Genomic DNA, 24,961 nt, shown 5'->3' on the forward strand with positions numbered 1-24,961 from the left:
CCAGACATACTAAAGCAAAGACCGCACAGTTGAAGATCAAAGATAAGGTGAGAAATGTTTCAGAAACTTTAAAAGTACTCTATGCAAATAAAGTATTATCTTTAACTATGGTTTAGTTTATTTTACTTTAGTCAACAACAGACCTTATTCAGACTGGCTTAAAATAAACTAAAATGTCAATATAAAATGCACTCTTAGTATTTCCATAAAAGAAAATCATGGGCTGGGCACGGTGACTCATGCCTGTAATCCCAGCACTTTGGGAGGCCGAGGTGGGTGGCTCACTTGAGGTCAGGAATTTGAGACCAGCCTGGCCAACATGGTGAAATCCTGTCTCTATTAAAAATACAAAAAATAGCCAGGCATGGTGGCACATGCCTGTAATCCCAGCTACTTGGGAGGCTGAGGCAGGAGAATCGCTTGAACCCAGGAAGTGTAGGTTGCAGTGAGCCGAGATCACACCACTGCACTACAGCCTGGGCAACAGAGTCAGACTTGGTCTCAAAAAACAAAAAAGAAAATCATGACCAGAGTTATTGCAAATTTACCCAGAAGCAAATTTACCTAGATAATACATGAAAACATATGGGTTCAATAAAAAATTACTACTGACTTTCTTAAGAAACCTTTCAAAAACTTCTGACGCTCAGTGAAATATAAATTTGAAAAATCTTAACTTTTCTCAAAATACACCATTCTGCTTCACCACATCACTAAAAAATACAGCAAGTAACCAATGCTTCTGGATGTCTTTTAAGAAAATATTTACTTCAGAACATGTGGAGTGATTGAGAACCAATGAGATTAATTTTAAAGAGTACTCACCCAGACGGTCATCTTTTAGGAGAATTTCTAATGATTTCTTTTCTTCAACTCCACGAAACCCCACTTTCTCATAATATACTGAACGAAAGTTTCTCTGAGAGTCCTCAGTCATATTTCATTCTTGGAGGAAACACAGAAAGAGAGAGAGAGACGAAGGGGAAAAGTGAGTCTAGAAACAAAGAGTCAAGAATTAGAATAATTTTCAATGATGTTCTCCACCTTTTCAATAAATCTGATGTACCCTTGCATAGGACCCAATATTAAATTTTTCCTTTAACTCAGTTCTACAACCATCTCACCTATGCATCTTGGCTAAAAATCAAGATATAAGTTAAAAGTTCTCTGAGCTGCTAAAATAGATGGCACAAGGTTTATGCACTAGGTTTCCCACTATACCTATGAGTGCCTAGCACAATAGAACATTCTGTAGCTATTATAAATGCGCAAAGAAAAAAAATAAGTGAAATGGAAGCCAGGCAAGATACGTCAAGCAAATTATACTCGAACAGTATACACTATGATTTCATTTTCTGTTTTTTACAAATTTCATGTATTTTAAAACAACACTCTATTCCAAAATGTTAGCAATGGTTATCTTTAGATAGTAGAATTCTAGATTATTTTAATTTCCTTTCTTTTGCTTAGCTACGTTTTTTTAAATGGGCATTTTGTAAAATGAAAAATTAAGTTATATAAAAGTAAAAAGCCACGAGTTCCTCACTTATCTTTCTTTTAAACACAATTCTATTAAGTATAGCTATCAAAATTCAAAACCCGCAACAAATAAATCGCGTTAAATTATAACTAGAAGAGGGTAAACAATGTAGCCAATTGACAGTGATCCCAAAGTCAGAGTTGAAGACAGAAAAACTATTTAAAATCTATCGCAAGAACTCAAAAAGTTCAGTGGTCTCAGGTTCCTTCACAGTAACCTGCATAATACTGGCGGTAATTCATCCAAAAAAAGACCAAGTTAGATTTGGCGTTTCAAGAACAGAAAAGATGTGATGCATTTCCCAAAAAGCACTGCACTGCCTCACCCAAATGCTTCCAGTGTCTGTGCACAAAAGAGTAAATCTTTAGGTTTAAAAATCCTGCGACGTCCCCAGTGAGCAGGGGAGGGCTTCCTTCCTTATTGAAAAGATATCCTCTGAACCGATTCAGTCACAGGAAAGATTAGGATTCGTTTAGAAAATGAAATGCTAAAGGGCTCTGAGCTTTCGGGAGCAGATGTCTTAAAAATTAAAAAGTCAGCAGCATAAAACGCGTAATGAGTATGGGGATTTATTTTTTTTAAAGCATCCAAACAGCTGCATGACGATTTGGTCGGTCCCTGTTGTCTAAGGACACCCATTCTTAGATTGCAATACAATGACAAAGGCGTCCTCTAGGAGGAAATGCTGCAAATAATATCTCCTGCCCATGCGCGTCCATCTGATGGGAAAAGTAAAAACACCCCGGTCCAAGACCCCAGGTCCCATTCTCTCTATGATGGATGCTTCACCTCTAGTAGCGGAAACACACCCGGGTTGAGACTAAGTGGTCCGGGAGAAGCAGAGGAAGCCGTGCCCTGTGCGCTGGCCGACCGCCGGGCAGGCGGGCACCGTTGGGGCCCAGGGCCAGGAGGGGCGAGTCCTGCGGGAAACAGGGAGGCGGCGGGACACCTGGGACACCTGGGACACCTGCGCGTGCCCCGACAGCCCGGGAGACAAAACTCAGCGCCGCTGCCGCCGCCGCCGGACGTGACATCAACTCCAGGTCGTGGGGCGGTCGCCGGGCGGGCGTCGGGCGGGCGCATGCGCAGAGGGTGTGGGCAGGAAGCTCCACCCTCACTCCGGGAAGAGGGGATGAAGGGCTAGGCTCGCCTCCAGAGTAGTGTAGTTTCTCCCGCCATGGGTACCCGGCCTCTTGCTACCCCGCAAAATGTCGCGACCATTTACTCCGGCCATCGGAAGGCGCGTGCCTGGGTTGCACTCCCGTCTCCGGCCCTGGAGGTTCTTGCCTAGGGGAGATCCGAGCCCTAGGGCCGTACTTAAGCTGCCGGCGTGCAGGACCCGGGTTTTGCTTTTGCTAATTTCCTCCCCCACCCCAGGTATGTGGGAATAAATGAAGACCATCCGAACGAGAAGAAAAAAGGCAGGCAGAGGAGTACAAGTCTGATTTAGAGCAGGCAGGCTCCCTGGGGTGGTTATTGTAGGTAACTGACTGGTTTTCTGGGCAGGTTGCTGCAGGTTGTGGATTAGAGGTCTATTTTTATATTAGATTTGGCCATTGTCTTAGTATATTCAGCCTTTCAGGTAAAACACTATAAAATAGAAGAAAAATGAAGGTTTTTTAAAAAAAAAAAAAAAAAAGATGTGCTAAATACAAGCTCCCGATTTGTTATTAGTAGGTCTAACGGAACAGTTACTCTTTAAAGTAGCTACTAAACCTTACAAATGCCTTCTATTTCCGTGCTTGCCTCCCTGGTGCTCGGGCCGGCTGAGCAGCAGTGCCCAAGTAGGTTTTTAAACCGCCAGAGTTTGAGAGAAATTCCCAGTGACGGGTATCGTCCCTTTGAAAGTCCAAATCTTTACCAAATAAGCCACACAGATGCCAAGCTTTAAAGGAAACTTAGGACCATCAACAGTGCAGAAGTCCAGTTATAGTGCAGACAAATGTGTGTATAATGGCTAGACAGAACTTAAAAATGAAGAAACGTGTGGTGGTTGAACTCAAACACTGATGCCCCTCCCCACCTCCCTACCACCACCATCTTTAGTTCCTCAGTACTGGGGTACTAAACCTTACTTGAGTAGTGTTCACATGAGTAAGCAGAGTTCTTCAAGTTACCTTACACAAGTTCCATTTACTTCATCTAAACCTTGGGCCGGTCACTAACTTTTACAATTTCCTTTTCTTATCTTTAAAATCATCACCAGGGCTGGGCGCAGTGGCTCGCGCCTGTAACCCCAGCACTTTGGGAGGCTGAGGCAGGCGGATGGTTGACCTGAGGTCAGGAGTTCGAGACCAGCCTGGCCAACATGGTGAAACCCTGTCTCTAGTAAAAATACAAAATTAGCTGGGCATGATGGTACACACCTGTAATCCCAGCTACTCCGGAGGCTGAGGCAGGAGAATCGCTTCAACCCGGGAGGCAGAGGTTGCAGTGAGCTGAGATGGTGCTGCCGCACTCCAGCCTGGGCAACAAGAGCGAAATTCCATTTCAAAAAATAATAATAATAAAATAAAATCATCACCAATAGTGGTGATTATATAGAAGGTGGGAAGGGTTAAATGAGAAAGTATGTAAAGTGCTTGGCACGGTGCCTGGCATGTGGCATAGTAGGGATATATGTGAATTGGCTGTGTCAAGATCAATTAAAAATGCAAAGATGAGTCTCTAAGGCATTTTATTTGGGAAAACAATTGCAGTTCAGGGCATACACACAGACTGGGGTGGTCTTCAGAAGAACAAAGAGATAGTTGGAGGTTTCATTAGAGAAATGTTATGTATTGCCTTGAAAGATAGCTCATTGACCCTAAGCAAAGTTTTTAGGAGCAGGCAAGCTCTAATTTGTGAGAGAAGGTGGTAAGTAAAACTAGTCTGAAGAGTTACAGCAATTGGTTTCAGCAGCTACTGGGTGAAACTGGTCTTCAGGTTATAGCAGGTCACCTTGGCAGCTGGCTTTCAATATAATTCCTGGTCAGGCACTTTGTGCCCCAACTGCTTTCTCTTCTCCCTCATCTCTGGACTCTTAATTTAGCTGGGTATGACAAGATAACTCCAATTCATACAATCAGTTTTCAAGGCTGCTGTTCACTGAATGGTGACAGCAACATGGGTGCCTTCAACTGCCGTTCATTCTGTTTTTTGATGAGCTGATAACAGAATATGTGGAAGCTTCCCTAAGAAATAACACTCTGAGACTTTTGTCAACTCTGCAGCCAGAATGAATCTAAAAATATCCCTCCTCTACACAAAATCCTTCAGTGGCTCCCCATTTCTCTCAAAGGAAAAACTGAAGTGCTCACAACAGCTTACAACACTTCAATGGTCTATCTCCTCTTACCTCAATCTCAACTACTATGAGTGACTCCCCTGCCTTAGGACCTTCTCATGTTCCCTCTGCCTGCAACACGTCATCCTCTGCTAGCCGCATGGCCCACTCACTCACCTCTGTCTGGATCCATCCCCTCCCTGAGGCTACTCTCCCCAGCCTACCTAAAATTGCAACACTTTACCTGAATCCCGATCCTCTGTATGCAGTTCTACTTTTTCCTTCTTCTACAGCAATGATCCCTTTTTTTTTTTTTTTTTTTTTTTTTTTTTGAGACAGTTTCGCTCTTGTTGCCCAGGCTGGAGTGCAATGGTGCGACCTCGGCTCACTGCAACCTTCGCCTCCCAGGTTCAAGCGATTGTCCTGCCTCAGCCTCTGTAGTAGCTGGGATTATAGGCACCCGCCACTGCACCCAGTTAATTTTTTGTATTTTTAATAGAGATGTGGTTTCACCATGTTGGCCAGGCTGGTCTCAAACTCCTGACCTCAGGTGATCCACCCACCTCGGCCTCCCAAAGTGCTGGGATTACAGGCCTGAGCCACGGCGCCCAGCCAGCACCGATCACTTTTTAACACACTACATCATTGACTTACTTATTTTAGTTTTTATTGGATCTGTCCTCCACCAGAATGTCAGTTTCACAAGGTTAGGGATCTTTGCTTCAGTAGCTGATGTATCCTGAGTCCATAGAACAGCGCCTGGCACACAGTAAGTGCTTAATATAGACTTCTAAACAAATGAAAAGGGCAATCACACAATGTGAACAGGTGGCCATTCGTTCTTACAGTTGCATATTTGAGTTGTGAACTCAATATTAGTTCACATTATTAGTCATTATTAGCATTATTAGTTAGCATTATTAGTCACTGGACTCTTAGCATAACACAGATTATAGAATGGAGTTGTCAGGCAATAAAATTTTGTGGAATTTAATTGAAATAAGAATTGTAAAAGTCACAGGTGTACTTCACTGTAGCAGGCATCGCTCCTTTCTTACTTGTAATATTTCTGCCCTCTAGTGGTTAGCCTTTTTTGCTAAATTTTTTTTTTTTTTTTTAATGCACCGTACTGCTAGTTACAGAATCAAATCTCAAGGTTGAAAGGGACTTAAAGGTCAGCCAGTCCCATTAAGTGCGGCGCAGAGAGCTAAGCTTCAGGGCATAAAAACAGCCGCATATCTTTAGAAGTGGCATCCTATCTTTCAGCTTCTAAATTTACTTTGACAGAATAGTAATTGTCACATACCGCTGGCCTCAATCCTTGCGCCTCGTTTTCTAGAGATAAGGAAATGGAGATGGAGTGAGGTTATGGCTGTAGGACAACTGTCTTCACGTTGAGGAGCCATTAAAGTGAATGTAGTAAAAATCCCATCACAGCATAATCGGTGAACATATACATTCAGATAGTTCATGGGTCAAACCACATCTCCAAAACATCTGAAGAGAGACAAACCTGGATGGTCCTGGACACTCATTTCTTCTTCATTTTGGTAATTTGGCAGAAAACTGGCTCAGCAGGTCTGTGTTAACTCAGTCAGACAGGCAGAACCACCTCATCGCTATAAATATTTACAATATTAAGGGCATGGAGATCAGTCTTTATTGGAATGTTGGTCACAGCGCATGTAAAATTCTATGCCTGGTCTAAGCTGAGGGATAATTCAATTCCAGGGACGGCATGCACGCTACTGCTTTCTGCTTGTATGTTTTTCCTCTAGTAAACCCAAACTTATACCTGTATCACTGAACACAGTGGTGTGTTTTCATGGCCCTTCCTAAGCATGCATAACTGTACCCCAGAAATGTCCTGTTACAAAGAGGAGACATTGGTTCACCTGTCAAAATGGGTGGCATATGTCTTATGTACATGTGATTATAGACTTCCAATACTGTCCTGGTATATAGAAACCTCTGGTTACAGCCATAGGTTTCCTAGCGCGTATGGGGTCATTTAACAAATAATGATTCCATTAACCACTGATAATTGTCTGACCTCGGCCCTGTCTTCTCTTTTGCATGAATCATTGATAGTTCTAGTGCCAAAACAGTAGGTACAGTCAGCGGGGTAGAAAAGCAAACTCTATTTTCAGTGAAACTAGAAAATAATATATCAAGTAGGTGGAGAAGTTTCCGAAAGCAGTGGAAACCAAGCAGGGCATGTGTAGGAAAAAGCAGAGAGAGAGCGTTCCAAAGCTGCAGATCTCAGAAATAGCCAGCAAAACACACACTTCTCAAAGGTGAGGGGTTTACCTTGAGAAGCAATATGTATTTCTGTTTTGCGCCATCTTAGGAATAGAACAACCAGGCTGGTGATGAGGGCATCTCACAACCAAGTTAGATTCTGTGATGCAAAACACAGGCCACTCTCCTTAAGATAACAGTGATAAAATATGGACGAAATATAAAAAACAAGTACTTGCAGGTGTTTTAGTGTAACTGAGAGCAGGTGGATTCTTGTGGATGTCGAGATTTGGAAGAATGGAACAGTATCAGGTGAGTTTCCCATTTTCAAAGCCACTGGAGCGCTCACCCCTTGGCCCTGGGGGTGTAGTGGTTGTTTGCAGGGGCTGTGCCTGAAGCTTGGGCCTGCAGTCTGGGGTGTCTGTACACAGGCACAGGAAGTCCCAGTCGTGGAGCTGGAGGCAAGAGGAGAAGAAGGGTGATGGAACTGGTAGAAAGTGAACAGGTTCTGTATTCCCTCCTCTTCTGTATTGTGGAACGGTATGTATAGATTGGTATTGTCTCTTCCTTGAATGTTTGGTAGAATACACCAATGAAACTATCTGGGTCTAGAGTTTTCTTTGTGAGAAGGTTTTAAACTATACATGCAATTTTTTCAATACATAGAGGCTATTCAGGAGATCTGTTTCTTCTTTATTAAGATTAGGTAGTTTAGGGCTGGGCACGGTGGCTCACGCCTGTAATCCCAGCACTTTGGGAGGCTGAGGCGGTTGGATCCCTTGAGATCAGGAGTTCGAGACCAGCCTAGCCAACATGGTGAAACCCCATCTATACTAAAAATTAAAAAAATTAGCCAGGCGTGGTGGCAGTTGCCTGTAATCCCAGCTACTCAGGAGGCTGAGGTGGGAGAATCACTTGAACCTGGGAGACGGAGGTTGCAGTGAGCCGAGATCGCACCATTGCCCTGCAGCCTAGGCGACGAGAGCAAAACTCTGTCTCAAAAAAAAAAAAGATTTGGTAGTTTAGGTCTCTGAAGAAATTTTTCTATTTCATTTAAGTTTTTAAAAGTAATGCATTAAATTCAGGAACACAATACATTGTTATTAACTTTAGTCACCATTATGGACAATAGAGCTCTTAAACTTATTCCTGCTGTCTAAAATTTTTTACCCTTTGACCAACATCTCTCTAACACCCACCCACCCCAGCCCCTGATAACCTCCATTCTGCCCACTGCTTCTATTAGATCAATGTTTTAAGATTCCACATATAAATGAGATCATGCAGTGTTTCTCTTTCTGGGTCTGGCTTATTTCACTCAACATAGTAAGTCCTCCAGGCTTATCCATGTTACTGCAAATGGCAGGATTTCCTTCTTTTTAAAGGCTGTACATATATGTACCACATTTTCTTTACCCATGAATATACCCGTGATTGGGATATTTCTCACACTGTGAGCTTAGGAAAACTTCATTCCTAAACAGTGGTTGGGATTCTGCCTCCACCAACTGACAGTAGATGTTTATCCATTAATCTGTTGCTGTACACTTGAGTTGTTTCATGCATTGGCTATTGTAATTAATGCTGCAATGGAGATAGGAGTGCAGACAGCTCTTCAACATACTGGTTTCCATTTTTGTGGATATATACCCAGTCGTGGATTGCTGGGTCATATGACAGTAGAAAAAATTTTAAGAAGAAATATGCCCAAGTAACAATGTGTTTGATAAGGGCAACCCAGGTAAGACACAAGAAATGTCATAGAAGTTAAGGTACTCCCTGGAGTGTTTAGAGAAGGAACTATATAGGAAATAGCATTTGAGCTGTGCAGTGAATAATTTTTATAGAAAAGAGTACCTTTTCAACACAAGAAAGAGCAATCACTAAAATACAAAGGCAGGAAATGACAATGTGTATGTGGATGATGGGAGCCAGCCTGGCAGCTGTGTTGGGATCATGAGAGATAAGGCTTGGAGCTGGCAGGGTCGGTTGCAGGAGGCCCAAGGAGCGTGGGCCAAGCATGGGCTGTGGAGAGATGACTCAGAGCAGAGAGAGCCTTTGAACAATGGATTTCCATGACCTGTAAAAGGGAGAGGCTTGGAGGCAGGAGTGCCTCTCTTGAGGTGCTAAAAGCTTTTGCAGAGGGAGGGAGGGATTGGTTTGAGCCACTGAGAGGACTTGAAAAAAGAGAGGTCACAGCTACTGGGGGCCTTAAGTCTCTGGGAAACTGGGGTACAGAAAACCAAAATGAGAAAGTCAGAGAAGAGTAGCTTGGAGAATTGGCCATGCCGGGCGCGGTGGCTCATGCCCGTAATCCCAGCACTTTGGGAGGCCGAGGCGGGCGGATCACAAGGTCAGGCGATCAAGACCATCCTGGCTAACACGGTGAAACCCCGTCTGTACTAAAAATACAAAAAATTAGCCGGGTGTGGTGGCGGATGCCTGTAGTCCCAGCTACTCGGGAATCTGAGGCAGGAGAATGGCGTGAACCTGGGAGGCGGAGCTTGCAGTGAGCCGAGATCACGCCACTGCATTCCAGCCTGGGTGACAGAGCGAGACTCCGTCTCAAAAAAAAAAAAAAAAAAAAAAAAGGAGAGAATTGGCCATGTTCAGAAGCCTGCTTGAGGTAACATAGAGCAACATTTGATGTCCAGGCGTAGTGGCTCATCCCAGCATGCTTTGGGAGGCCAAGGCAGGAGGATCACTTGAAGCCAGGAGTTTGAGATCAGCCTGAACAACAGAGACTCTGTCTCTACAAAAAATAAAAAATTTAGCTGGGTATGGTGGTTGGTTGCATGGCTGTAGTCCCAGCTACTTGGGAGGCTGAGGCAGGAGGATTGCTTGAGCCCAGGAGTTCCAGGTTACAGTGAGCTATGATTGTGCCACTACACTTCAGCCTGGGTGACAAAACAAGACTGTCTCTAAAATAATGATAGAATATTTTTTTAAATGGAAAATAAGAAATATTCCATGAAAATGTCCAGAAACAGTTATAGATTATAAAAATGCAGTGCTATGATGTTAAAGTCACTGTGAAAAATGAATTCTGGGATATTCAATGAAATCCTAAACAAAGTCCGTACAGGTTGAGAGCACCCCTAATCTGGAAATTGGAAATCGGAAATGCTACAAAATCCAAAACTTTTTGAGCACTGACATGATGTCCCCAGTGGAAAATATTACACCTGACCTCATGCAATGTGTTTCAGTCAAAACATAGCCAAAACTTTGTTTCATGCACAAAATTATTTAAAATATTATATAAAATTACCTTCAGGCTATGTGGACAAGGTGTATATGAAACATAACTGAATTTCATGTCTAGACTTGGGTGCCATCCCCAAGATACCTCACTGTGTATACGCAAATAATCCAAAATCTTAAAAAATCCGAAATCCAAGACACACCTTGTCGCAAGCATTTTAGATACGGGATACTCAACCCGTATTGCTAATTCCCCCCAGATGAGGTTAGATTTTGCTAGTCTTGTGGCAGAAACTCGGTTTGGTGTAATTCTCAATAGCAGCAGCAGAGGGCAGCAGCAGTAGACGGTTGGGATATTCCTCACACCGAGTTAAGGCAAACTTCATTCCTTAATGAGGTTTGGGATTTTGCCTCCACCCACTGACGGTAGATGTTTCCAGATGCTGGGGAAGAGACGACTCGCCCTGGCTTGCCAAGTAAAACGCAGTTTCATCTACACCTTCCAGATGGAAATACTGAGCAAAGCAACAGGGATCTCTTTATTCCACGAAGCAAAATGAATAATAATAGGCCTGGCACGGTGGCTCACGCCTGTAATCCTAGCACTTTGGGAGGCCAAGGCGGGCGGATTGTCTGAGGTCAGGAGTTCGAGATCAACCTGGGCAACACGGTGAAACCCCGTCTCTAATAAAAATGCAAAAAATTAGCCGGGCGTTGCGGCGTGTGCCTGTAGTCCCAGCTGCTCGGGAGGCTGAGGCAGGAGAATTGCTTGAACCCAGGAGGCGGAAGTTGCAGTGAGCTAACATGGTGCCACTGCACTCCAGCCTGGGTGACAGAGCGAGACTTGTCTCCAGAAAAAAAAAAAAGAAGAAGAATTCAAGGCATTGAGTGCCTATTCTTCTAAGAGCTGCATGCATACTATGCCATTTAATTGTCTTAAGAATCTGGCATTATTGTTACCATCCACATTTTATTGTAAATGAGTTTAAGTGGAAGCAACTTATAAATGGTTGATATCTGGCTCCTGAGTCCATTGGTTTACTTAACCCTTCCACTGTATTACCTGTCTAAAGTGTTGTTATTTGAGTGTGTGTACATGCACACATGCTCTCTGGTGCACAGAGAGTTTTTGTTAGCTTATTTAGATTTTGGGGAAAGGTGAAGAATTTATGCATGTTTTCATCTCCTCTTTTTTTTTTTTTTTTTTTTGGAAACAGTCTCGCTGTGTCGCCCAGGCTGGAGTGCAATGGTGCAATCTTGGCTCACTGCAACCTCTGCCTCCCAGGTTCAAGTGATTCTCCTGCCTCAGCCTCCTGAGTAGCTGGGATTACAGGTGCCCGCCACCATGCCCAGCTAATTTTTGTATTTTTAGTAGAGATGGAGTTTCACCATGTTGGCCAGGCTGGTCTTGAGCTCCTGACCTCAGGTGATCCACCTGCCTCAGCCTCCCAAAGTGCTGGGATTACAGTCATGAGCCACTGCGCCCAGTCTTCATCTCTTCTTTTAAACCAAAACACTGTAAGGTGTGAACAACATACTTTGCTGGAGCAGTGCTGTTTCAAGTGCAGCCCCCTCTCTGGTGCTGTCCATGAGCTGTTGGTCAGGGGCCTGTGAGGTAAGTACAGAAATCGAGAGCATTTAGATACTTTGATAGCAATTTGACAGATTCATTTTATGTCTGTTGAATCTAATAATAAAAATTATGGGCTTGTATTTTATATGTCTTTTTCATTCGGTTTTTCTAGTAATTTGTAGCTAGTTCCTTGCCCACAGGATTGCTCGAGAAGCACTGCAGTTGAGTTTATAGCACACATGTAAAAGTCTAGAGAATTTTAGATAGTTCCTTTCACAGGGGAAACGAAACCCAGCACAATTATTAAGACATGGAGGGGCTGCTCCTCTAAATCCTCCAAGAGCTTCACTGATTGTCAAGATTAAAATACAATAAAGAGAGAGAAAGCGGCAGAGAGGGAGGAATGGGAGAAGAGGAACACGAGAAGGGACAGTCTCGACAACTCTCGCAGGAGGACTTGGGCTACGTCACTGCGATGCGTACAGGAAAAGCACAAAATTAAAAAGAAGCAAATGGAATAAGGAATACTTTTTCTAAAAAGAAAACCAAAACAAAACCCTGCTCTTAGATATGACTGCTGCACCTTTTGCATATACATTCGATACAGCAAATGATCCTGAATTCCATGTACTAGGCCAGGCTTCCGCATTCATTTATTCCATTCACTTATACAAATCAATACTTGATTTTCAACAAGCTGCAAGTCAGAAGTCGCCATTGAGGGTGGGGTGAGGCGGCTCACACCTGTAATCCCAGCATTTTGGGAAGCCAAGGCAGGCAGATTACTTGAGCTCAGGAGTTCAAGACCAGCCTGGGCAACACAGCGAAACCCAGGCTCTACAAAAAATACAAAAAATTGGCTGGGTGTGGTGGCGCACTCCTGTGGTCCCAGCTACTCAGGAGGCTGAGATGGGAGGATTGCTTGAGCCCAGGAGGCCAAGGCTGCAATGAGCTGTGACTGTGCCATTGCACTCCAACTTGGGCAACAGAGTGAGACCCTGTCTCAAAGAAAAAAAAAAGTCACCATTTAGGAATAAGAAAGAAAAAAGTTCTTTTAGGAGAAGTAGCATGTCTTAGGGAAAAACAAAAATCAAAACAATAAAGGAACTTGTCACGGCAAATGAAAAATTTTAAAATGGGAGGGAGAGTATGTTAGAGTGAAGGAGTCAGGGGAAGCAGCGTTGTTCACGTGCAGGCGCTTTCTTTCTCTGAAGCTATAAACTGAAAAATGACTGGCTCGGTTTTGACTCTGGAGTACTTGCTTAGCAGTGCACAGAGATAAAGGAGATGTCCAACTATATAATACGATTTGCCAGGCAGTCTTCCCCAGTTGCCCCCAAATCTTTCTTCCCTGCACCTCCTCTTTATTTAATACCATGTCCTTGGCTTAAGGCTCTCTCCACTATTAAAAACCAAAGGAAGGCGTGATACATTCAACCAAATGGATCATTTGGTATGAGTTTACCAGATCCTCTCCAGAGAGCTTTATTTGATAAGAGGGATAGAGGGGACTGCAGGGGGCTCCGGACATTCCTTCTTCAGCAAACATTTGAGTCCCTACATGCCAAGCACTGGGAACTCACGCCCCTACCCTCAAGGAGTTTGTGATCTACTGAAAGAGATGTGAGTGAATCCAGAAAACCATGCAGAGATCCAGCGCTTTTATGTGCACAGTAGGTGATTACATAAGGGTTAGAGAAGAATGCATTTAGACTGTGAGAGGTAGTAGAAAATGAGAAAGAATTAACTCGCTAATGCATACATGGGGGATTTCAGAGCAATGGGAAGCCATTGCTCAGATAATGCCAGGAGGTGGTACAACTGGAATAAAAATAAGAACATGAGACCCTGCACACCAGCCAGTCTTGGGGCTGTGAACACGAAGCCCGGGATGATGTCAGGCTGTTCTGACTTGGCTCCCATTGGAGTCTATTAAGACTGATTAAGGACTGTTTACTTTGGAAAATCACACTTTGACTTCTATCCCTTCACAATTCAGCTCAAAACCAATGTTTAATTCAAGTTCAAGTCAGATTTAGCTCCCTCCAAATTAGTCATTGTCATTTTCATGACATAAAACTGCATTTTGGCAACAGGGCACAGACACATTCCACCTCCTCAATGTGCTAGTTAAGCAAAATACTAACTTGTCAATGCCTCATTTGTCTCTTCTGTAGAATGGGCATATTGGCACTATTGCCTCACAAGGTTATCATGAGGATTAAAATAAATAAACCCGTAAAGCACCTATGATTACTTTGATTGCTAATCCACGCCTGAAGTTTTGATGACCTGAGGGGCTGTTGGGGTGGGAAGGCCTCTTCTCTCACTGCGCATAAGAGGGGCTGGGATGAGAGGGTTGAAGGGAAGAAGTAGCATGTGAACACCTGAATGGATCTGCAGAGAGAGCTTGGAGCCATGACAGAGGGATGGAACAAAGGTGCTCCCAGATCAGAAGCAGGCACTTGAGAAGAGGCTTCAGTAGAAGCACAAGCTTTTAACAGGAAGAAAAAGTAACTTTCTTCAGGCATGTAGGAAGCTGGCAGGAGGTGTGGCCACAGGACACCATCCTCTGTTGAGGATGCACAGCTAGATCTTCAATATTCACCTAATGTTTCTTGAGCTCCCACTATGTTCCAGGGGCTTTTCTAAGTGCTTGGGTATGTCCAAATACATACATAAAACATCCCTGCCCTATGGAGGATAGGGATATATAGTCTGGAGGGGCAAACAGGCAATGAACAATGGATATAATAAATAAAGACATTTATTTTTCAGAAAGAAAAGAGTTGACAAGGGAAATGCTGATTGGGTATTTGGGGGTGAGGTTGCATGTCTATTTATTTCAGAAATGACAAGAGGAACAGTATTGAACTGGAGCCATAGAAGGACAGAGTAGATGTGTGGTGGCAGAAGGGTTACAGGGTGGGAGAGAGAAGTTAGATCACTTTGGTCACTGTGAGCACTTTGGCCTTTTCTTTAAGTGAAATGTGGAGTTTTAAGCAGAGAATTGATATAATATGACTCATATTTTCAAAGAACTGCATTTGTTGCTATGTTGAAAATAGATGTCAGGGCACATGGGAAGAAACAGAGACAGAGAGCTATTCCTGCAATTCAGGCAAGGGATCATGACAATGACCGGGACCAGGGGGACAGCAGTGGGTGGAGTGACAAGTAGTGGGATTATAGATATATGTTTAAGGTAGAGCCAATAGGTGTTCCCCACAATTTACAGGTGGGGTGTGAGAGAAGATGGGAGTCAACTGTGACCTCTTTTATCGAACCTAAGCAGCCGGAAGAACAGGGAAAGGTGTACGTAGAGCAGACTTGGACTTGGTGCTTCTGAGATTATAAGACATCTAGTAGAAATGTCAAGTAGATGGCTGGCCCCAACTCTGGAGTACACCAGTTATCAATTAACTACCTCTCAGCTCCAGATCCAACTTTCATTATCTGCTCTGTGGAAATGGAGCTGGGCCATGTAAATATCTTGACTTTGCCCTCTGGAATGATGTGAAAGTTTCTCAGCAGAGTGCACTGGAGGGATGCTGCGGGAGGAAAGGATTATCTTCCCAATCCTGGTGAATGCTTCGTGGCAGGCCCCTGCATCGTGCATAGTGTGTGCAGCACCCAAGTCCTACAGTGAGCTGCAGCCGGTACCTGGCAGCTGGCAGCATAAGACACCTCTTATGGATGGCTTCCCTCCATACCTTTGCAGCAAGTTCTGAAGCACAGCACCAATCAGCAGACTTTGCAGCAAGTTCCAAGGTGTAGCACCAACCAGCAGGCAGCTCCCCCAGCACCAGAGAGGGCCGATTCTCAGTACCATCAGTGTAGCAGCTCAGCAAACCTTTCCACCTTCCCATGAGCCACAGCTGCACCCTTTCCAATAAGATCTGGATTTCAGCCCTAGAGTATGAGTGGAGGTCCTCCTCTTCCAGATTTGTTCTTTTCTTGAACATTCTATCTCAGCCTTATGGATGGCAGAAGCTCCCTTTATCTGCTATTTATGTATCCTTTGGCATTTTCTTTACCGATTGCTAGCCCATCCTCCATTAGTCCAGTCCCCGATTATAATTATATTAAACTGCTCCTGTGCAAACTACTCTGTGGCTTTTGCCTCCTGAGTGGACCCTGGCTGATATCTGGGGTTCAGCAGAGAGCTTCGGGCAGAATGTATATCCTTGGGAGCTGTCAGCAAATAAAGGCACATGGAGCCATGAGATCACTAATGGAGTGGACAGATGGAGGAGGAGAAAAAATAGACCCCAACATTAAAAGATCAGGGAGAAAATGAGGAATTTGCATAAATGACAGGGAAGGGGCAACCGTAAGGTAGGAATAAAATCAAAAGATTTTTCTGGCAACCAAGTTTAAAAAGTGTATCAGGGAGGGAGTGATCCACCATGTCAAAGTCTGCTGATACATCAGAAGTTCTGAGAGATGACAATGGGACGCCATTGTGACCTTGACAAGATCAGTGAGGAAGAAGACTGATGGAGGTGTTTTTAAGAGAGAATGGAAGGGGAAGAATTGAGACAGAGACCTTCAGAAATTCTTTTGAGAAGTTTTGTTGCAAAGAAAAGCAAATAAATGGGTGGTAGCTGGGTGTGGGAGGCATAAGGAGGTAGTGCCAAGAGGAAGAAGCAGCACGTTTCTGAGATTATGAAAACGGTCTGGTAGCAAAGGAATAATTGCTGGTTTGGCAAGAAGGGGAAGAAATGCTGGAGCCTCATTTTTGAGTAGAGGATGGTTGGCCTAGAATCAGGAGTGCAAGTGAAGGGATGATACACAGGGCCTTCGAGGTCTGCCCAAGGGCCAGATTGAAACAACCAAACAAAAAGTTGGGCTTATCCATAGGTGGAGACAGCCTAGACAAAGGGAAGTGTGACTTGGGAATGGAGCAGAATTGCCAGGAAGCCATGCCCTCCAAGCCAACTACAGCTACTGACCAGGCAGCTTAGCCAAGGAGAGCATGCCCCATGAGTGCCTGTCTTCATGCTTTGGTGAACAGGGAGAGAACGAGACCTAGAGAATGGAGACCTGGAGAATGAGTACAGACTCCAGAGCAGATCACTGGGATTGAATCACAACTCTGCTCTCACATGCTCTATGACAAAGGATAAAAACAAAACAAAACAAAAACTTAATTTCTTTCTATTTCACTTATAAAGAATGATCTTGATAATTATTATACATGCACCACAGGCTGTTGTGAGGATTAAATGAGTTAAGTATCTAAAACACGTAGAACAGTAGCTGACACTATATAAATAATGAGCACTAGATCATACCAGTATTTTTAATGTTGCTTTTCCCTTAGTTTTAGTTTCCTTTTTCATTGTTTTTTGTTTTTTTGTCTTTTTTTGTTTTTTTTGAGATGGAGTCTTGCTCTTGTCGCTCAGGCTGGAGTGCAGTGGCGCGATCTTGGCTCACTGCAACCTCTGCTTCCCAGGTTCAAGCGATTCTCCTGCCTCAGCCTCCTGAGTAGCTGGGATTACAGGTGTGCACCACAATACTCGGCTAATTTTTGTATTTTTAGTAGAGATGGGGTTTCATCATGTTGGCCAGGTTGGTCTTGAACTCCTGACCTCAAGTGATCCACCCGCCTTGGCCTCCCAAAGTGCCAGGATTACAGGCGTGAGCCACTGCACCCGGCCTAGTTTCCTTTTTCAAAAATGTCTTATTTGAATTTAAAAAAAAATTTTTTTTAAGGGGGATATATCCATTTCTATTCTAGGATCGCTGAAGTTGGGTCTTTAGGGAGTGATCTAAATGGAAAGTCAAGTATGGTAGCGACTGAGAACGTGGAAGTTTAGGTCAAAGTGGCCCAGAATGGGGAAACCTCTTGTGGGTATAATAGGGTGACATGGTTTGGATCTGTGTCCCCACCCAAATCTCACATCAAATTGTAACCCGCAGTGTTGGAGGTGGGGCCTGGTGGAAGGTGACTGGATCATGGGGGCAGTTTCTCATGAATGGGTTACACCATCCCCTCAATGCTGTTCTCATGATAGTGAGTGAGTGAGTTATCATGAGATCTGGCTGTTGAAAAGTGTGTAGCACCTCCCCCCTCCCTCTCTTCCTCCTACCCCAGGCTTGTGAAGTGCCTCGCTCCCCCTTTGCCTTCCTCCATGGGTAAAGGCTTCCTGAGGCCTCCCCAGAAGCAGATGCCTGTATGCCTCCTATACAGCCTGCAGAACCGTGAGCCAAGTCAGCCTCTTTTCTCGGCCTCCCCTGCAGGTTGCTGTGACCACGAGACTAAGTCTTGGTCAAAGGATGGGAAAGATGGGAAAGGGATGTTTTACGTGAAACTTTGGGATCATACTCTTCAAGGGAAGGGACACTCCCTTCTCCTTTTTCCTGATGGCTGGAATACAATCACAGGGGTGAGCCATTCGGAACCATCCAGACAAAGATGACTCCATAGGGAAAATGGGACAACCAGATAAGTCCAACCCCCAGCAGCTCGTCAGAACAGCCGCCATTCAAGCTTCCCCTGCTGCATGAGGGAGAAGGAGACCTGTATCTTGATTCAACTTCTATTACTTTGAGGCTCTGTTTTATGCAACCAAACTTATATCCAAAAAAAAATTGATTTCCATAAAAATATCTCTGCAGGACCACTTATTTGAATGCCATGAAACCCCCAGAACAGAGATGTGAGCAGATGTAAAGGTGCCAATCTTACGTTCATAGGAAAGTGCAGCTGCAGAGGGCAGAGAGCCCAGCTCTTTGCCAATTAAGAAAAACAGACTTCATGAGAGGCCCTGCTGCCCCAATCCTGGGCACCTTTGGCCTTCTGGTCCTGTTACATTCATTCTTGATCTCATCCTCCTCTCCCTTCTTCGTTGAGAAACGTATACTTTCTTCATTGTTCTACCCAAGCCTAAGCTATCTTGCCACCATCCCACCTTCAGAATGCCTGCAACACAATCTAATTCCTCGGTTCTTTGTTTGTTTGTTTGTTTGAGATGGAGTCTCACTCTGTTGACAGCCTGGAGTGCAGTGATATAATCTCAGCTCACTGCAACCTCTGCCTCTTGGGTTCAAGTGATTCTCCTGCCTCAGCCTCCCTAGTAGCTGGGACTACAGGTGTGTGTCACCACGCCCAGCTAATTTTTTGTATTTTTAGTAGTTGGCCAGGATGGTCTCGATCTCTTGACCTTGTGATCCGCCCACCTTAGCCTCCCAAAGTGCTGGGATTACAGGCGTGAGACACCGCGCCCAGCCATTCCTCGGTTCTTATACTTGACTCAATTATCCTGAGTTTAAATCAGAGAAAACTTAACTCTGGTCTCCTGAAAAACTTTGAACTCATTTCCTCCTCTGCATCTTCTCACTATTCTGGATTTGGATTCCTCTGGTGCGTAGTTCCCAGAAGGGCCCCGAAATTACTTTCTAAACCAACAGACATTTTTTTCCTAATACACGTTCACCCTATCTTCCTCTCCCCACAAACATGTATTAGGCTCTTATTTATTCTCTTCCAGAGATCATACCAGGTTCTAACCTATGCAGACACCCACCCCTACAAGTGCAAAGCATGAATGATCGTGGGAAAAACTTTCTTCATAGGATGGAATCAGAATTTCAACACAATATAAAGAATTAAAGTCTAATTTCAAACAGGTAGTTGGCAGGTATCCATCAAGGAAAGCTAATTTAGGACTTAGAACATTTCTGGAAATCTACATGCTAGTACCCTAGCGTGTACTCTTCATCCTCAAACTTTCATTTATTTCCTTTCATTAGCAGTGTTACAGACTTCAAGTAAGTTCAATAGGAAGCCAAACTGACCTGATTAATTATTTTAAACAAACAATACAAAACTACAGTTTGCATGTTGGAGATCCCAAAGAAGCTTCTTCTCTTTGGATCACTGGAGTAATTTTTCCTTGGCTGTGGTCTCTCAGGTACTGCATGAAGCTCCATGTTTCTTGGCCCTTTGCCTCATCACCAGGACAGTGGGAAATTCTCGAAATTGATTAGATGAGTGATGTTATAAGAAAAAGGTAGGATTGTGTCAGAATTAACTGGCATTTCACGGTGGTATCTGGCTTCGTGTTGAGATATGGGTTTAGACACCACCTGTATCATTTGCCATCTGTGCTACTCTTAGTAAGTTAGTTAACCTTTCTGAGCTTTGAATTTGAAAAAACAAAAAAACAAAAGCGGGGGCTGGTGGGGGGCGGTGAGTTAAACAATAGCTGCTATGGTGGTGAGGATTACATGAGGGCATGGCCACACTCCCCTGGCTGAATAGGGCCCTATCTCAGGCCGTCTCTGCATAAACCATGCTCTTGCCCACATTTCCCCACTTTGTAAACCGGCTCTCAAGTGGATGCCATATTGAAAAGGATCTGATAAATAAAGTATCACTCAGGCAACATCAATAAGCTGCTTTCTCCTGAGATATTTGTACTTTAGGATGGATATGTCATTAATCAGTAGGGTGGAGTTTCAGGTATGAATGACAGAATGGAAGAGAGGAATATTGTGCTTGGGAAGTACCAGAACCACTGAATCATACCAGCTGGACCAGTTTATTTCACTGTGATGCAGGTTCTACTCATTGTAGAATTGTACACTGAGGTTGACACCTAAGTAACTTTGAAAAGGGTGCCTTAGGATGCACATATTATTATAAAACCAAAAAGATGGAGAAGTTGTCTTGAAGGTACTGTGTCTGCTCAGGGTGTAACAACGGTTACAATTTAAAATTCCCCCTCAATTAGAAAAAAAATGGAAACAAAGACCCAACCAAAAAATTAAACAGTATACAAAAATCCCTTTAGTCATAATGGCTGTAGAAACTCTAAGAATTAGTGTGTGGCATCTGCACATCTAGACATTTCTCTATAGTCCTGGGAAACTTCCACATGGCATGAGGGGACAACAGACCTGGGATCCGGAATATGCATACATCTTTCCAGTAGCAAGGGAAGGATCCGGAAAAGAGAATAAAAGGCTCTCATCTTGATCAGAACACACCTAATCCCCTGTGGATAAAAAGCATGACTGTCATTCTTGGCCAACTGCACTTGAGTCTCCCAAATTCAGGCTGGAAAAGGACTAGAACTTATACAGCCCAGTGCCTGTTGAAGCCCTTTCCTGCACCTCTCCTCCAGAGAAGGGATGAGTGTTCCCTGATTACAGAAATGGAGTCTAGAGTGGGCAGAAGAATTGAAGTTGGGACACCAGCATGTGGAACCCATTCCTGCCTCTCCGTGGTGAACCAGACCATGGGAAGGCTTGGCTATGTCCTCTAGCCAAATTCCTGGGGTCCTTATATAGTTTTTTTCTCTCTCTCTGTGAAGAGATTCCTAGAAATTACAGGTTTACTTGACTTTTAACGTAGTATTGAGGACACACTATCAGCTTGGAACAACTTATCATCTTCTCTCAGCCTTCTAATCCCATTACTTCCTCAGGTGGGGGTATAGGAGGGAGGGGAATACCAAACTATTTTGTTTTCAGGGAAGAAAGTGAATATGCAAAAAAAAATTTTTTTTTTTTATTTAAGCAACTGACTCAGGAAACTCTTGACCTATTCACCTTCTCCTTCCTGGAACACTCGACTTGTTTTTCATAGGAGTCTTCATGTTAGTAGGGTTGGATGGATGAGCTCCGTGAAGATAATCACAGGCTGATTATTGTAGTCTTTGCAGGGCCAAAAAGAAAAGCAAAGAGGAGCCGGGCATAGTGGCTCACGCCTGTAATCCCAGCACTTTGGGAGGCCGAGGTGGGCGGATCACTTGTGGTCAGGAGTTCAAGACCAGCCTGGCCAACATGGCAAAACACCATCTCTACTAAAAATACAAAATAAGCCCGGCGTGGTGGCGGGCACCTATAATCCCAGCTACTCGGGAGGCTGAGACAGGAGAATCACTTGAACCTGGGAGGCAGAGGTTGCAGTGAGCCAAGATCACACCACTGCACTCCTGCCTGGTTGACAGAGTGAGACTCCGCCTCAAAAAAAATAAAAGGAAAGTGAGGAGGAGTCAGGAGGAAGGGTGGGTAGCTAAGTGGCAGTGAAAGGATGAGGATGTCTGTGAACATGGAGGGTGGCAGTGGGGGCACACTGAGCATGGAAGTCTCTCTCCTGAGCAGCTGCGGAGTGCCCATTGGAACATTCTAGGGCACGGAGCAGGAGTACAAACATACCACTGTCATGGCTTCCTTCTTGGCATCTGGGTGCTGAGTGCCAGCCTCTTTTAGGCTTGGCCCATATTTGTGAATACTGGAAAAAAACACAAAATGGACTGGCTCACAATATTTTCTGCTCATCCTAAAGGATGAAAACTCAATATTAGCAATTCTATGCTGAAGACAAGTTCAGACCCTTCAGAAGCTATTAGAACCAAAGATTTATTTTTTTCCTGGAAAAGACCTTAAGAGACTATCCAATAAATGTTAATATAATTCCTATTTTGTAGAGGAAGCCACTGAGGCCTAGAAAGATTAGATGATTTAATTTTCCCAAAGGCTTGCAGCCAGTGAGGGGTTGGGTTAGAAATCCAAGTCTCTCCCTGAACCTGGCAATGCTGTGTCCTACGTTTTGTTACCTCTCTGGCTGACGAGTGATCATGATGAATTGCAAAAAATAAATTACTTCTGTGCTGGGAGGAGGTGGTGAGGAACAAATGGGTGGTTACTCGCAAGGCTACCAAACTCTGCATGGAGAAGCTTGTGAGTGGTTTTTTGTTTGTTTGTTTGTTTGTTTGTTTTGAGATGGAGTTTCGCTCTTGTAGCCCAGTCTAGAGTGCAATGGTGTGATCTCAGCTCACTGCAACCTCTGCCTCCAGGGTTCAAGAAATTCCCCTGCCTCAGCTTCCAGAATAGCTTGGACTACAGGCGTACACCACCACACCCATCTAATTTTTGTATTTTTAGTAGAGACGGTGTTTCACCATGTTGGCCCGTCTGGTTTCCAACTCCTGACCTCAGGTGATCCACCCACCTCAGCCTCCTAAAGTGCTGAGATTACAGGCGTGGGCCACCGCGCCTGGCTGTGAATGGTTCTTAAAGCCCTATCTGAACATTAGAATCACCTGAAGAGCTGTGACCCAGCAGATGAATTCAATCAGAACCTCTAGGTGTGAGGTCAGGGTATCTATACTTTATAAAAGCTCCCCAGGTGATCCGAAGATGCAGCCAGGGCTGAGAGCCACTGTTCTAAAACTGTGACTCTTTTTTTTTTTTTAAATTAGAGATGGGGTCTCGATATGTTTACCAGGCTGGTCTCAAACTCCTGGCCTCAAGTGATCCTCCCATCTCAGCCTCCCAAAGTGCCAGGATTACAGGCATGAGCCACCTCGCCCAGCCTAAAACTATGATTCTTATAAGACAGCAGTCTGCAACCTTTTTGGCATCAGGAATAGGTTTTGTGGAAGACAATTTTTCCACAGACCAGGGGTCAGGAGGCATGGTTTTAGGAAGATTCAAGTGCATTACACTTATTGTGCACTTTATTTCTATTATTATTACTTTGTAGTATATAATGAAATCATAATACAACTCACCGTAATGTAGAATCAGTAGGAGCCCTGAGCTGCTTTTCCTGCAACTAGATGGTCCCATCTGGGGGTGATGGGATACAGTGAGAGATCATCTGTCATTAGAGTCTCATAAAAAGCGTGCACCTAGATCCCTCACATGCACAGTTCACAATAGGGTTTGCACTCCTGTGAGAGTATAATGCCAGTACCTGTCTGTGGCCTGGAGGTTGTGGACCCCTGTGATAAGGGACAGGTGGAGGGCAAACAAAGCCTCACCTAGAGCCGTGGCCCCAGTGAGCATGCGTTAGACTCAGCTCGGGGGCTTGCTGGATCCAGCCTCAGATTCGACACGTCTGGGGTGGGACTGAGGATTTGCATTTATAACAAGTTTCCTATGTGATGCTGATGCTGCTGAGCGGGGGCCATACTTTGAGAACTGCTGACCTAGAGGTAACTTTCCACACCACACCTGTCCGGTCCCCATCCTTAAAGACTGCTGTATCAACCAGGTGGACTTGGGGTGCACAGGTGGGGAAGATGGTAGCTCTGATTGAGAATCCAAGCAAAACCGATTACAGAACACACAACTCTGATGGTGGAGGGTGTGACATCTTTCAGGAGTCTCAGAGCAGACAAAAGCTGCCAGCTAGCAACCCAGAGCATGAAAACTGGAATGAGAAGCTGATACTTGTTTCCTGTGCTGAAAGTAAAGTTTCTTGAAACGCACACTAGAACTGGTTAATTTTTGGAAAACAGCCATGCCATAAGAAGGCTGTAAAGGGCCTATTTGGCACCATGGCAAGCCAGCAACCAGGAGCAAGACCTTTATCTTAGGAAACCCAGTTGCCAGGAACTTGGGGGCCTGTTTTGACCTACACAGGGCTTGTTCCCAACTCCCATACCTTGGTATAGAGCAATTGCCAGGATTTCAGCCATAGGATGGAGTCTGAGACGTGTGATCTCAGAGGGAAGGCAGCAGGAAAATGAAAACGCGTCGAGAATGGTGGCCCCTAGTTCTCCAAATAGAACAGCCAGATCTTACCACTCCCTGGATTCCAATTATTAAAGATGAACCAGGCCTGCCAGGCAAGGCCACCATAGCTGAAAGGAATGATGTTTGAGCAGGTAAAAACCTAACCGAAGGGACAGTTGCTGAGTGCGTGGACACAGCGTTGGCAGTGCAGTGGGTGGCAGTGGTGCACGGTGAGAGGCTCCAGTGAAGCGACTATTAGTATAGTGGCTGTTGTGTAGGAAGGAGAAAATGAAGAAGAATCTTGAATGAACCTATGAGATGAGGTCAGAGCTACACCTAAGAAAACTTCCACGAAATGATGAAATGTTGGTATGTGCAATGACCTGGGAGAAACCAGCCGGGGAGAGGAAAATCCTGGGTCTCCAATGGAGTCATCTCCCTGCCAGGACCCAACTGATGAGACTGGGACAGACCTTAGAGCCACGCTGCGTGAATGTGGAAAATATCAAGACAGATCCGCCCAGACATTCAGTGATTCCTTAACAGGCAGATGCAAGAATTTTGCATACCACAGTAACTTGTCCAGGTCACAAAATCCTCTTTGTGAAGTGTCTGCCTGTAGCCAAGGCAACACTTCCATGGACTTCTGTGACGCAGAGTT

The 24,961-nt window shown here is 44.4% G+C and overlaps 1 protein-coding gene and 1 long non-coding RNA gene across 42 annotated transcripts in view; both read right to left on the bottom strand.

Moving 5' to 3' along the window:
* TBC1D7 (TBC1 domain family member 7) overlaps positions 1–2,608 on the bottom strand; it is a 106,512-nt gene extending 103,904 nt beyond the window's left edge. For 8 of the 40 annotated variants that reach the window (XR_010140576.1, XR_010140577.1, XM_063725339.1 and 5 more), the window contains exons 1-2: positions 2,330–2,586; positions 826–945 (exon numbers count right to left, since the gene is read on the bottom strand). Coding sequence is in view for 36 of the 40 variants with exons in the window: in XM_063725339.1 (XP_063581409.1) it covers positions 826–937 (112 nt within the window). In the remaining 4 variants the exon portion in view is untranslated. Of the gene's footprint in view, positions 1–825; positions 995–2,329 lie in introns of all 40 variants that reach the window. The other 32 variants (XM_063725352.1, XM_063725351.1, XM_063725348.1 and 29 more) reach the window with 16 other exon arrangements.
* A 5,267-nt stretch (positions 2,609–7,875) lies between these two features.
* LOC129059882 (uncharacterized) lies at positions 7,876–24,889 on the bottom strand. Of its 2 annotated transcripts, none has more exons than XR_008526016.2 (5): positions 24,774–24,889; positions 23,352–23,409; positions 20,731–20,828; positions 11,789–11,858; positions 7,876–8,038 (listed from the first exon to the last, which is right to left on the bottom strand). It is a non-coding gene; the product is annotated as an uncharacterized LOC129059882 (long non-coding RNA). The 2 variants fall into 2 exon arrangements; XR_008526015.2 differs by having other exon boundaries at positions 24,684–24,851.
* Positions 24,890–24,961: the final 72 nt, after the last annotated feature.

The sequence above is a fragment of the Pongo abelii genome, chromosome 5, assembly GCF_028885655.2.
Source record: "Pongo abelii isolate AG06213 chromosome 5, NHGRI_mPonAbe1-v2.0_pri, whole genome shotgun sequence".
Lineage (NCBI taxonomy): Eukaryota > Metazoa > Chordata > Mammalia > Primates > Hominidae > Pongo > Pongo abelii.